This window comes from Ornithodoros turicata, chromosome 7 (assembly GCF_037126465.1).
Source record: "Ornithodoros turicata isolate Travis chromosome 7, ASM3712646v1, whole genome shotgun sequence".
In the NCBI taxonomy this organism is placed as follows: domain Eukaryota; kingdom Metazoa; phylum Arthropoda; class Arachnida; order Ixodida; family Argasidae; genus Ornithodoros; species Ornithodoros turicata.
This window is the reverse complement of record NC_088207.1, coordinates 28639973-28653833: the sequence shown is the minus strand read 5'-3', so window position 1 is coordinate 28653833 and position 13861 is coordinate 28639973. Positions and strand designations below refer to the sequence as shown.

Below are 13861 nucleotides of genomic sequence, written 5' to 3'. Positions count from 1 at the left end.
GGCAACAAAACAGAATTACGATTCACTCAATCTTTTTGTAGTCGAGCGGAAAAAAAAAGAAAGAAGAAGAAGGAAGAAAAGTGGTGAAAGGGAAGTGTTTCAGGGGGGGGGGGAAGGCGTGGGGGAAAATAAATAGTGCGGGTGGCAGGCAGTGATTTCCATAAGCAAGAAACTATAAGGAAACGGGTGATTTTTATTTTTATTTTTCTCCGCAGCCCCAAACGGGTGATTCCGCCTTCCTCTCCCTCAAAAAGCGACTTCCAAATAGACAACTCTGATTTCGCGCCCCTTTCGTATAGGGTTGCAAACGCATTTTCTGCCTGTCGGCGTCTATTTTTCTTCGCATCCTCGCCGATATTCCGCGCGAGATATCGTTCACACGCACGGTTTCGTTACGGCGTTTCCGTTTTTTTTTTTATTGTTTTATTTTGCATAGTGGCTCGGATGCGCGGAGTGCGGTTTTTATCGGGCGCGATAATGCGAGCTCTATACTGGCATGGTTATATACGAGGATGGGATTCATTAATTTGCAGCTAAAGCTGCAATACGAAGGGACTTTGACACGTAGAACTGATAAGGGCCAGGGATAGCTTTCCTCCTCTGTTTCTTTTTCCTAAGTAATAGGGCGGTGAACTCGGTCTCAATTTTCGCCTCGCTTTGTGGGTGAGCCGTTCGTAGGAGATGTTACAAGGGTTCCGTTTGGGTAAAACCGCGAGCTGTATTTTTTTCTCTCTGAAACTCTTGCGCATTATGGTGCCCTTAGGTACCGTAAATCAGTTGAGGCGCAACCCCATAAAATGAGTTCGTTCAGTAGCGTAAACCCTCAGGACTCGAACGTCACAGATTTCGTGACACACAAAGGTCGTCACAAAATTGAAAATTGTGGGCAGCACTGTGCCGAAGTAGACACCAACTTCACGTTGCCCGTCGAGTACGGCGACGGACCTGCATCGCATGCGAATAACGCTGGACCAACTAGGCCCGCTAGAATGAGAGTTGTTTCACACCAGGCGTCGCTCCGATCGATTTTATCGCAATTTTGACGACAATCTAAATTTCATTTAGAGCCACGTTAGTATAAAGCATTCAAAAGTAACTTGTATAAGTAACAACCTCTTAAATGACACCAAGCATGTAAGCTGCTTCCTTGTTCCTTTACGGTACACCTTCAAAGGGACGGTCGCATTGGGAAACCCATCTATGAAACCGATACCACAGTGTTCGGCATCGGCCGGCAATCTATTTGACTATTTCTTTATTTATTTTTTCGTGGGAAAAGCGCTTGGATGTTAAATGAACGCATTTTAAAGATCAGCGCCGCTTCCGAAGATGCTCGGGCGGCGTGACGTCACTCCCTAAGCGGAAGAGTGAGAGGGCAGTGCTCAGAGGAGAAAGGCGCCGCCACCGCGGCATTCCTTATCTCAAGGCCGCGCCCTTATTGGTTCTTACAGAGTGACGTTTTCGCGTTTTCCCAGAGAGGGGACGCCGGCATACTCTCAACATCCGACACATGCTTCCGATTATCAATGGTCCACAAGGAATAAAATGTCATCATAGTTTCAAAATCGACGAGACCGGTTGCGACCGTCCCTTTAACGAACGTTCCAACGCATATGATTCGATACCTTCCTAGATACCTTTCCCTACCGACTGTTTGCCTTGGAGAGTAGTTGAGCATATATTCGTAAGTAGAATGCTTACACAGGCTGTCCGTGAAACAGGATGAACAGAATAGGTTTCAACTCAACAGGTAGTCTCGCCAGGGATCGGAACCGAAACCGAACCCGAACCGAAAAACGTTAAAAACCCGTATTTTTCGCTGGCGCGGAACTGAACCGAACCAAAATATCACTTTTCTCGCGTTGAACCGAAGTAAATTTAAGCGGTTACCGGCTCGCGAAAGCAGGAGAACATTAGTCACTGTTATTATACAGGCATAGCTCTCTGTCCAGTATGATCACCGCAGAGCACATTTGTAGGAACTCACAAGCACAAAACTTGCATAATAAATATGTAATAGCCTCAAACAGCTATTATATATAATAACTAGGACATGGAACTCCAATAGCAGATGGTCTGGCAGTACAACACAGGTAATCTTGCCATCACAATAGATTTCCCAAAATGCTGAAAATAAATCGATAGAATTACTGCAATGAACTGCTCAATTTTTCACCTCAGATATATTTTTAGCACTCTGTCTTTCATGTTTCAAAATATACATGCGTCGAACCTGCAGAACCTTGTGTGTGTAAGTAGAGTCACACATCTCATGTGCAACAGGCAGGTCTAAGTTGTATTGAGATATGTGAAGCCCTTACGCGTGCTCACCACCTGTAGATTCCTTTAAAGGGAACAAAAAAACTTTTTGTTAGTAACAACTTCACGCTATATACCACATTTATAAAAGAAATTGGTCCCGTACCTGACGGACAACTGTCATGACCATTGCCAGATGTCTTCCTCTCCTGTTCCTTCCACTTCCATGAAGTTATCACCCTAACATTGTTTAAAAAAAGCCATATAAATTTTTGAGGATCTCATTTCATAGAAAATTAAATGAGGCTACCAGGCACGAAAGGCATCAGCCAGATGAGGTGGTAGCACCAATACAGTGTGCGATAAGTGAGATGTTACTACTACGAGCTTACAGCAAATCACAACCACATAAATAAAATACACAATTGCACCGAGCTGTGCACATTTTCACACACACACACACACAAATACATAACAGAGTGGCCTGTCTGTAATAAGACTTCAACAAGTTTGTGTAACTCTGTTTTGAAACTGGACACAGGAAGGCCATTTCCAATCAGCTGAAAAAATTTGTTCGGAAAAGGAACGGTTTCTGCTGATTTCCGTAGTTGGTCCGTAGCAGTGGAACCTTGTAAGGTGGTACAGTGATGGATTTCATACCATAATGGCAAGTGTTTGGGATGGCGCTAAAAGATTCTGAATTTGCAAGGCAATTTTGTGTAAATGTCTGATTTCCAAGTGAACACTTTGTCTATTGTATTTTGCATGTCTTGAAGGAGCTGAGGGGCTGGATGGATGGATTGTAGTGGCACCCCTGGTGGGCCTCTTTGCAACGAGGGTTCAGCACATTGCACCTGTAGACATGGTTGTCGTACACCGGGCTTTCTTTCTTTTTGTGCACTGCAATTTTATCGTAGTTGCCCTCTGTGGTGTTTCCCCAGATTAGACAACAATAGTACAGCTTGGGGTAAACTAAGGATTTCAACTGCGGTGGTTTAGAATCCCGAGCCCTTTTTTACTATGTGCAGTATGCTGCATATTATAAGGAAAACAAATAGAAGAAAACTTGTACTTGATCCCTCCTTGTATTTCCAACATTTGGTTCCACATCTTGTCCAAGGAAGTCATGAACTACATTGGTGCACACTGCTGTGACAATTAAAATGTTACACCTAGATGCGGAATACACAGCTTCATTTTACGTACTGTGGGTGTTGCTTACTGCATTGGCATGGCTGCAATCTGAACAACATTCGGAATTGTACAGTATATCTTTTAATTTAGTGCGTAAACTTCAATTTTCTTTAATCCTTATTTTTCTTTGTTGCGTAAATGGTCTCCTAACATCTGCATGCCACAGCGTAATTCTCACAAGGAGAGTATAATCACTGTATAAATTATACAGAAGACACTAACCTCGTCACGTCCAGATGCAACAGTCCTTGGAAGATAGATTCAAGGAAAACACTGCGGACTGCTGTAGGCGGAGGTTCTTTGTACTCAAACTGAGGGGTCCGTCTCATAGTCTGCATTCTTGAAATACGATTGGCCGTTACCTGCCGCTGCGGTTGAACGCGCAGTCTCGTACGGAACTGAATGCCCGCCGAGAAATCTCGCTTTGACGACACAACTGAGGCATGTCAAATGAAATCTGTGTACCTCGATAAATTGGTCGTTGTTCCAAAAGATATAAATAAAGAAAACTTGGAAATAGACACACTACACCAACGCTGTGAAACAGCGCACTGGATCCCGAAAGTCGTCGTAGCTAGTTCCTCTTTCCACGGAAGTCGCTAATTGGATTATCGCAGTTATAAAACGGGTCGCAGATTTCGTAGTATATATACATACTTTTTATTTCCAGACATTGTGACAACAGTATATCGGCGTAAAAATGTTGGTTCTTGCTGAAAGTCTTTGTTGTAGTGCTCGATCACGTGACGGCATTCTGCGCGCTGACTGCATGGGCGATTGACGTCATCTCAGTGGGATGGCTAGATGAGTTTTCTATATATGCGTACGTTTTCTTGGTTTGACGCTAGGTGTGCCAGCGTCGGCGTGAACCGCGATGTTCGAAATTCGATTTTACGAAAACTACGAGGTGTTGATGCATGCATTTTCGTATGTGAAGTTGCTTTTGTGTTTTCTATCGGTAGCCACTGCGGAAAAGTCTCTCCAGCTTCTGCTCAGAGACCCTTTAATGTGCGTTGTGAGAGGTCGGAAGTATGATCTACACAGCGGAATAAGCCAAACGAATACGAAACCGAAACTCAAGAAAACAAAATCGCAACCCAAGTGCTCGAGGTATCTCCTCCTCACAGCTATTGCTTTCATTCAGTTGTGTTAGGTCTTCCTTTTGACAGTTGTAGCCTTCCTTCCGTCGTCATCATCATCACCACCACCACGACCACCTTGTACGCGAATTCCATCGTCCAATAATATCTGTGAAAATAACGACCAATCCCTGAGCAAGTTGTAACAGGGTGTATACGACGAGTGAACGTAGAACGTACAGCATGCGACCGTAACGTTGCACCTGGAATGTAGATCTCTAACACGTTGAGGTGAACCACTGCTGTGTCTGCAACAGCAACAAAAGTATTTGTGTTATATGAGACTCGTAAGGGATCGGATGCTTTTAAGGATAACTTGCTTTTAACCTATGGCCATCTGCTCAAAATCAATTTTACTCCACCGTTTCGAACCCATATTTTGCGCTGCTCCGGAGCTGAACCCGAACCGAACCGAACCGGACCGGAAAAAACAAAAACAAAAACGGTTCCCATCCCTCAGTGTCGCAGAGTGCGCACTTTTATAAGTCTTGCAACCGGCTCTGCGAATATTCTCGGTACACATAAAGAATCTCATGATTAGTTAGCATAACATTACTGAGTGGACCGACATCAGTTTCGGCGACTTGCCAAACCTTCGAATAAGTATGGGACAAGTTAAAAATTGACGACGAAAACATCAGTTCGGAACACATATCTAAAGGTCCCTTTTGTTAAAGGAATTGTAAAGTGAATGGCAAACCTGTAGGAACTATACGCTCTTCTAAAAGCTTGTAGCTTGGACGCATCAGATACTTATTAGCTCTGCTGATCATTGAGCATTTTTTCAGCAAACGAATTTCAAAGATTGCTCCGCCAAGGAAAGCTTGCGGACTCCCAGACGCGCCACCCCTGAGGCGAGTCGCGCGCCATGTATTGAAAACGCAAGCAACTAGGCGAGCCATCTAGGCGAGGTCCTGGCGGTTATCGCGAATGCAGTGCGCGTATCATCGTCGAATGTACATGGTTTGTGTATCCTGTAAAACGAGAACGTAAATCAGACATTCGTATAAGTCGCCTGGATGCGAGGTTTTGCAGACGGCAGCGGTACAGCGAGCAGACGACACAGAAACGCGGTGAGAGAGAACGCAAACAGATGGCGCACATCGCACAGACATTCCTCACAGGCACGGAGCCCGCAGGTTACAACCGTTAACAGTTGTAACTGAACTTCTGAAGAGTTGCTGCGTTCTTCAGAACAGGTCTAATGGTAATTCGTAACCTGTCTCAAATGCGTTACGTAGTACTTCAGTATTACGTGATATCTGTCCGCCAATCCGTGGCCGGCTCCCAATTTGTCCTCGGCGAACGTGGAGGGTCACCACCTTTCTGTTTCTAGAAGTGTTCAAAATTAACTAGCACGAAAAGTATAAACAACTGAGAGGTGATGACTTGTTTTTGTGATCACAGAGCCAAATTCTACATGATGGTATATCTTAAAACGTTGTGGTTATATTTCACTTTACAGATTTCCCTTTAAGCTAGAACATTTTAAACTTCCAAAGGTTCTGAGGTCGAAAACATTCTAAGCTTCGTTTTTGATTGGTTCCAGTTACCAGCAACATTTGCTCACCAGCCAGCCATGCACTGTCGTACGCTACAGTATCAGCCACTTCACCTGAACTGTTAGAAAGAAGATAGAAACAACAAACAATTATAATGTTGCCGGTCTAAACCCGTCCGAGGACGCCAGCATTGCGATGGTATCGTATACGCTACGAATGGTGTTTGAGGTCCCCGAGCGCACAGCTTAGCGTTTTTTTTTTCTCTCTCTCTTTCATCGCGCACTGTATTGTTCCAGGATGAAAATAATATTTTGTGGAATAACCTGACGTCGTCGGTGTGGTATTTTCTTCTGTCCAGGCAAATGTTTCCGGTGATGGACCAGCCTCTACACCCCCTAATACTGCTCTATCTGCATGGGCTGTGGCGGATATTCAACGGATGATGTAAGTTGCTCACTTTTGTTTTTCTCTTTTCTTTTCGAAAGGCAGTTGGTAACCACCAGATAGGAAAGAGACGAACCATAATCTCAGGAAACAAAAGTGTCATTTATAATGATAAGTGTTGGGGATTTGAGGGAACAAACCGATTTTAAATCAAATCCGGTGTTTGCATAAGGCGCTAAATCAAATCCAAATCAAGTTCGTATTTAAATTTCTTCGAGTAAATCAAACCCCTTTTTAAATCCGGATTTATTTTCAGAACGCCAAACCAAATCCCTTTTTACATCCGAATTTTTCAAATTCATTACAAATTCTAAAGAGGAACTAACACTGCTGAACAGCTGTGGAATGGTTTCGGAATCGACCGCAATTTTCGAAGCTCGGATTTTTACACAGAATACCTAATTACTAACACGAATTCCTAAGAGCTGTGTAACTAAGAAAAGGAGGCGAAACAGGGAAGACATCTACTTCAGTCGAGCTCAATGAGCATATGCTGCGGTAAAAAGAAATAGGAACTTGATTGTTGGACGAATATTGTGCTGCGGGAAACGCAGTGCGTATTACTTCCTTGTCGCTGGTCTTGGTATGGTACACCTGCCACATAATACATTTCTTGATGAGCAGTACGTGCGAACGAATGCAAAGAACTATGTGAAATAAAGAGATGGGAGAGGAGCATAATCATACAGCACTTAGTGTGGAGGTGGAAGGATAAGATGGGTCCTAGCGCTTTTTTTTTTATATCTTTCTTTTTTTCATTTATAAAGTAAAGGCCGTAAATTGACGTATAAGCAGCGTGCAAAACCGTCGTTGCAGTGTTCTGGCAGTACCACTCAAGAACAACCTTTTATCCTATGAAGAGTCGCCGAGCTTTTCTCAGTGGCCTATTCGCCGAATATTGAAGTGTATTATATATTTATATGCATTATATTACGCAGTGTAACAGGGGCAGCCGGAGCCGGAGCAAGCGTTGTGCCACAGTCGCGCAAGCATGCACATCGCTCATCTATATAGGCTGAATTCCGTGGCAAATTATGAAATTCGAAATCCAAATCTTTGAGAAAAAACGTGATTCAAACCAAATCCAAATTTCTAATCAAAAATGTTATTCAATCCAAATCCAAACCTTTGAGTAAAAGTGTGATTCAATCCAAATCCGAGTCATGTTCATATTGAAGCCGCCAATGAAATCCAAATAAAATCTGTCAGTCTCTGTTATGGATTTAAATCCGAATTTAAATCAAATCCGGGATTTCATATCCTCAACACTGATAAGGACAAGAATGAGATAATGACGAATATGATGTCACCGAGAGAGTCAGGAACAAAGTAATGGGTAAGCTATGACGACACCATACTCAAACGCGGAGTCTCTTTAAGATACCCAAGGTTTCCGTTCCACTTCTTTTTCTTTCTTTTTTTTTTGTGTGTGTGTTTTTTGCTTTTTGTCCAGAGTTCGTGATATTATCCAACGGAAAGTATGAAATATGGCGACGTAAAGAATTGTGAAGCACGAGACGAAGTGAAAGCGTACCAGTAAGGTTTAAAAAATGTGTCCCCACGCGGACTTTGGAGACCCAGTAGAGTTGGGGCGTCGCCACTCATAGCCAATACCCAATCCCTGCTCGCGGTTTTAGGGGTGGTTACTCGAACACTGCCCAAGTTTAATTTGGGTGGTTCCAGCGAGAGATTTTGTGAGGGGGGGCCACGGAAACGAAGTGAAAGAAAGACACGACGTTTAGTTTAACATGAGTTGAACAACAATATCTGGGATCGAAACGTGCATTTTTCAAGTTGAGCTAATATCGTAGACAAAATGGATACTCGACGGAAATTGGTGTTCTGAGGCTGGAACACTGAAGATACAAAGCCTCAAGTGCTAAGATAACTGAATGAAGAGAGAGTAGGAAGTCATTGAAAAGGTTAGGTGCATTTCCGTCCTGCAGCTGGCTCACCTTTTCAGTGACTTCCTACTGTTTCTTCAAACTGGATACTGTGGCTACCACTTGATAATTATCCAAGCGCAAAGCGTTATTGGGCCCCCCATTTAAAAACTCCCTACTCTCTTGTCATTCGAAGGGACCGTACGTTAACGTCGGGGTGACACCAAGCGAAACTGGCATCCTGCACAGCACGAACTCGCTTTCGTGTCACGTTTATACATTCCGTGGCTGGAAAAAGTACCCTGTCGTTTTCCTACTCGTTTTTTTTTTTACATGTGGATAGCATAGGTTCCGAGTACTGTACCTTTAGTACTTCGATCGTACATTTGAGAGTAAATACAAAGAGAAGCACTTAACATGTTCTCAATTCCAAGCGCCACCTCACCAGCATCACTAGCGTCCATCGACACCGCACCCACACCCATACCATCAATAAAGCTCAGATAGTCCATCTATGCGACCTGGGGCTTATATACGGCCGAGCATAAACGCTACCGAGCGAAGTTATCCTGCTTGCATTACGCGAGCGCGACGGGCGGACATCTCGGGCGACGATTATATCTGGCGTTCGGTCACGTGATGCCCTCTTTTCCCACCAATGATATATACTGAACGTGACAACGGGGCAGGAACCACGCAGTGAGGGCCATAATGGTTGCACGAGGTCATCAGTCACCGAGCCTTTCTCTCCCACCAGTCGAGTCCATCCCGATGGTACAGGGTCGGAAAGGAAGAAAAAATACAGAACGCCAGCGTCAAACCAGGACAGAATGGATGGAAAAGAATATGGGCTCTGACCGTCTTCTTATTTTCGATATTATTCGGCACATTTTTTCGCAATGTGGGGGGAAGGCGCAGAGAGGAAAGGAGGACGTTTAGTGCCTCCGGTGGACGTATATGTACGCCGCTTCTTGTTTGCGCAGGGAAAAAGGCGGGCCACTAATCCCGAAAGTGGAAAAGACGGGACATTCATCCCAGGGTTTTGAACAGAACTGGCGTCAGACGGTTTTTTTTCTTGTTGTTTTTGCTTTCGCCCTTTCTCGAGGAGCATTGAGGGTGAAATAGAACGGAGACTGGCAGCGTTGATGGCGTGAGTCATGCGGGATCGTGGGGAGAAAAGGAGGGAAGAGGAGATCCAGTGAAGCGGAGGAGAACCGCCTGGTGGGCTGCTGATAACGGCCGGTGGTAGGGCCTGTGGTTGGAAACCGCCAACCGAAGGGAGGCCGAGGGGAATGGGAAAGGATCGAAGCGTGCGTCGGTTGGCGTGTATGCTTGTCTCGTCCGTTTTGAGGAGTAGCAGAGAGGGAGAGGGAGGAAGGGAGGGGGGGGGGCGCTGACTGGTGCTGTATGCCGGTAGTATGGTCCGTCGTATGGCCCTGTGTACTTGTGACGTTGAGTGTATGGTATGGGGCGCCGGAGATAAGATTGTGCATTCGACGTGAGCGGGGGAGAAAGGCGAAGTTAGGGGGAGGAGGTGACGGATTGCCTTTAATGTGGTTTGAATAGAGGGAATCCACGATGTGTGTTGCTGATGAGACAGCAAGAGCTTGTTGTTTCAGGGAGTGAAAGTTTTTGTGCAACAATTAATGTAAATGCATAAGTGTCACCGAAAAGGCGTACACCTCTCGTCTTAAACGAACCAGAGAAGGTGTCGATGTTATTCGGGATGAGGGCTGGCTGGTAGCCTGCTGTGCGGTGAACTTCTGTTTTAAGAGCGCGGAATATGTGACACGTCCGCCATTGAGTAACTGAGACCGATACTTTATCATCAGGAGCGAACGCACTTGGTGCTCACCATAGAGCAAAACAATTTTTGCCTCATTCAATATTCCAATATTCCAACATATGTTGTAATTAAAATGGTTACGTCATCCTCTGTGCGGCAACTCAGCAATACTTCGCATCAGGTGGCCGGCAGGTCTGCTGAGTGCGCTGCTCAGGATACACAAAGGAACAAAATCCTCTTGAATCCGGCACTTCGGCGGCGCGGAAATCGTAAAAAACGCTTTAAAACCCGCCGTAAGACACCCAGGCGCCCTTAGGACCGTTCCGACTAATACATTTTTTATCCCGTAGTGCTTGTATGCTTGCGCTGTAACGTGAGATCTGGGCCGGACATCTTTCAGCATCACTTCCTTACGCTCCCTCCCCGTGCGCGCGCACACACTTTGAAACGAAGTTGCCTGGTGCGTGAAGTGTAGTGGCAGTAAGGAACGGGACAGAGGCTGTGATTAGACATGCTCGGCATCACGAGGCATTCCGGTCGAGCGGATTTGTACTGTTTGTCGCCGTAGATCTGGCAAGGTTACCGTAAAAGTCCTGCTTTAAGCGGCTGTACCAAACATAGGAAGATGCATCATGCGTATAAAGTGTTCAGATATGAGAGAGTTTAAGAAATGACTGCGTTCGAGGCGTATTGCTTTTGAAGTGGATCGTTATGCTATACAGGCTACAAAAACGTAGGATGTACCCTTAGTACGTAAAAACAGCGCAGAGACGGGGCACGAAGAAGAAACAAGGGCACACACAGAGCGCTGTACCCTTAGGTATAGCGTAGTCGCAGGATCAACATGCTTGTACTCCCCGTATTGGATGGCGTTTTGTGCGTAAACTTTGTAATAGAATGCGACGTTTTTGTCTAATCTTTGAGCTAAAAGTCCTTTAGATTTTTTATCTTCAATAAAGGCTAAACGCGTACAACCAGCCATGATATCAACGCTCTCGATGTCAATTGAATGCCTTTTTGCAATACCGATGTAAACCAATTTACATCGCTTGCGAGAGAAGTCTTTAAAAGTCGGTAAATAATTTACGTTATACGTAAAAAAAAAAAAACATGTGCATTGCTGCATTTGGAAATCGGTGCAGTGATTTCCAGTTTCAAAAAGCTTTAATTCATTACAGTATTTACAGTTTTCCCTATTTCTCCTATGTACAAATTTTCACTTACATCATTATTGCAGGGAACCATTCAGTTGTTCACAAAATAGACTTTATAGTCTATTTTGTCACGGACTTTAACGTGGGCTATAGCTACTGAACCTTGTTGTAAATTTGGAGCGTCTTTAACCCTTTGTTGGACACGAGAAGATGTGCAATTACACATAATCAGGAACACTCCCACTGCTCTTCTGGGGCATTTTTGGTGCATCGGGCGATTTGGTGCATCTGGTGCAAAAAAAAAAAAAAACCAAACGCTGAGAAACTTTTTGCTTCCGAGAAAAAAGTGGGACTAACGTGTCCCACAAAGCAGCTAAGGAACTTCGATGAAGTGGGACAGGGTATATGTCCCACGGTCCATTTAAGGTCCCCTTTGACTGCCTAGAATTGAAACCAACCTCGCTCAAATGCCGTCAGTGCGCGCTTCGCACTTCCACGATTTTTCGAAAGGTCCCGCACAAACTTCACAGTTTCGAATCCTCCAAGAATGAGATGACCTCACCGCGAGCTCTTGCGTCTCCGCTCCCCGCTCCACGTTGGAAGACTTCCAGCAGCTGTAGCGGCACGATGGAAATGGACCTTCCGGGAACAATGTTGCCAGACGCGAAGTAGATCGGGCACCCCCATGACGTCATACATCTCAAAAACTATAAACTAATACTCGCCGTACTTCCGGGTCACATAGAGAGAAGCAGTACCATTTTGGGTGACGTAAAAATTCGATAGGACTGTGAAAACACGGGGTTTAATGGCACTTTAATAATCTCACCAGCTTTAGTGCTACACAATATAGGAAACTCTTGGACACCACTATAAAAAGGATTCCAATGAGTCTACATACAAATTTGATTAGAGTAGCAATAAGGGTAAGGCGTCGATGACACGGTTTGTGAAAACGTGAATTAAAAGGGCACCAACGTACACACAAAAAAACCAAATAAATACAAATTACACCAAAGTACAAAAATACTACTGGCAGCATCCCTGATCGGAAATGAGGAGGGTCTAGGTTCGAGTCCTGCCGTCAGCACTTTTTTCCTGAGTTGATTGATTACACAAATGTATCCGCTCACAAATTTTCCGCGCTAGAGTAGTGCGTAGTTCTGGTTTCGGCTCCGGCTGATTTGCATAGTCATAGTTCAAAGTACGTTCGCTTCTCAGGGTGTCCAACAATGAGGTTGGATTTGGATACTGATTAATAATTAAGTTAATTAATGAATTTGAGATAATTAGTCGTCCAGTAGTTAGACCCACACAGCTCACATAGCTTACGTATAAAAAATCTGTAACGAGTATATATATATATATATATATATATATATATATATATTAAAAAGAAAACACCCTTTATACCCGAACTGCCTCAGAGAGGCGTACACGCCTCCCATTTTCAACGGTTCAGGATCGCGAACACTATCATTCGGAATGGCGGTTGGTTCTGAGCGTGTCGTGCGGTGTAGTATCAACGCCACCTAGATGCAGAAGGCCTGCTTTACACCTCCTCTCACTCATTCGCACGCACGTAGATATATTAAGTCATGACATCAGCCAATCACAGCAGAGGATTTCAAACGCGGACCTTCTGTGGCTACCAGTGGCTTTCCATGGGGGTTGTTGTGCGGCTTAGCTCCATAGCTACAACCTCCGATTGGCTACGCGCTCGTGATTGGCTGACTCTTAATTGTGACGTCACGTGCGCAGAGGACGACTTTTGGTATACCCTCTAAAAAGGACCAAGCGAAGATACCCCGGAAATATCCTCTGTACATGCGATGCGAACCAACAAAAGCGCCACAATCGCCGTACCCCCCCCCCCCCACTTATCCAATCATGACTTAGCCCTACACCCTCTCCATCTGTCCTCTTCCCCGCAAAGCAGACGATCTGATGGTTGCGACGCAGTGCAGCAGAAAACAGGACGCGGCATCATCTCCTGTGAAGCGCAAAAAGATCGAGAGGAGCCGGTTACCCAGGCAGTGACCACCTTTACCTTTCTCTCTGCCTCGTCTCTCTTTCTTGCTGCTGGAACAGAGGGAGGTATAGGCTTAATGAAGGAAGACAATTAACAAGCTGGCGCGGCCGGGTCCCGTAATTAGCACTAGGGTTTTCCAGTCTCCCGGGCGACAGCCCACGCGGCGAGCAAGATGATGCCAGAGCTAACTACCGATACTTTTCTTTTCTTTGCTTCGTCTGATCATATTTTCGTTTTCCTCAACTTCCTTCGGCGTCCTTGTTTCTGAGGGAGACTTGCTTCGGAATTTTTGCTTGGTGAAAGACCTTCGTTAGTGTACGTGCTGTTGGTGGCGGATGTAATGGGGAACAGTGTGGTCGTCATGATGAAAATGCAGTTTATATATGGAGTAAGGGTCGAGCAATATGGCAGATAATCTGTAACTCAGGATATTCCTTAAAGGGGCGCTAAAATTCATTTTCCTTTTTT

At 44.8% G+C, this 13861-nt stretch overlaps 1 protein-coding gene across 1 annotated transcript in view; it reads left to right on the top strand.

The window, feature by feature from the left end:
• Positions 1-13861, top strand: part of LOC135399755 (transcription initiation protein SPT3 homolog) — a 64615-nt gene that overhangs the window by 10973 nt on the left and 39781 nt on the right. The window contains exon 2 of the mRNA XM_064631485.1: positions 6453-6538. Coding sequence (XP_064487555.1) covers positions 6453-6538 — 86 coding nt within the window. The remainder of the gene's footprint in view (positions 1-6452; positions 6539-13861) is intronic.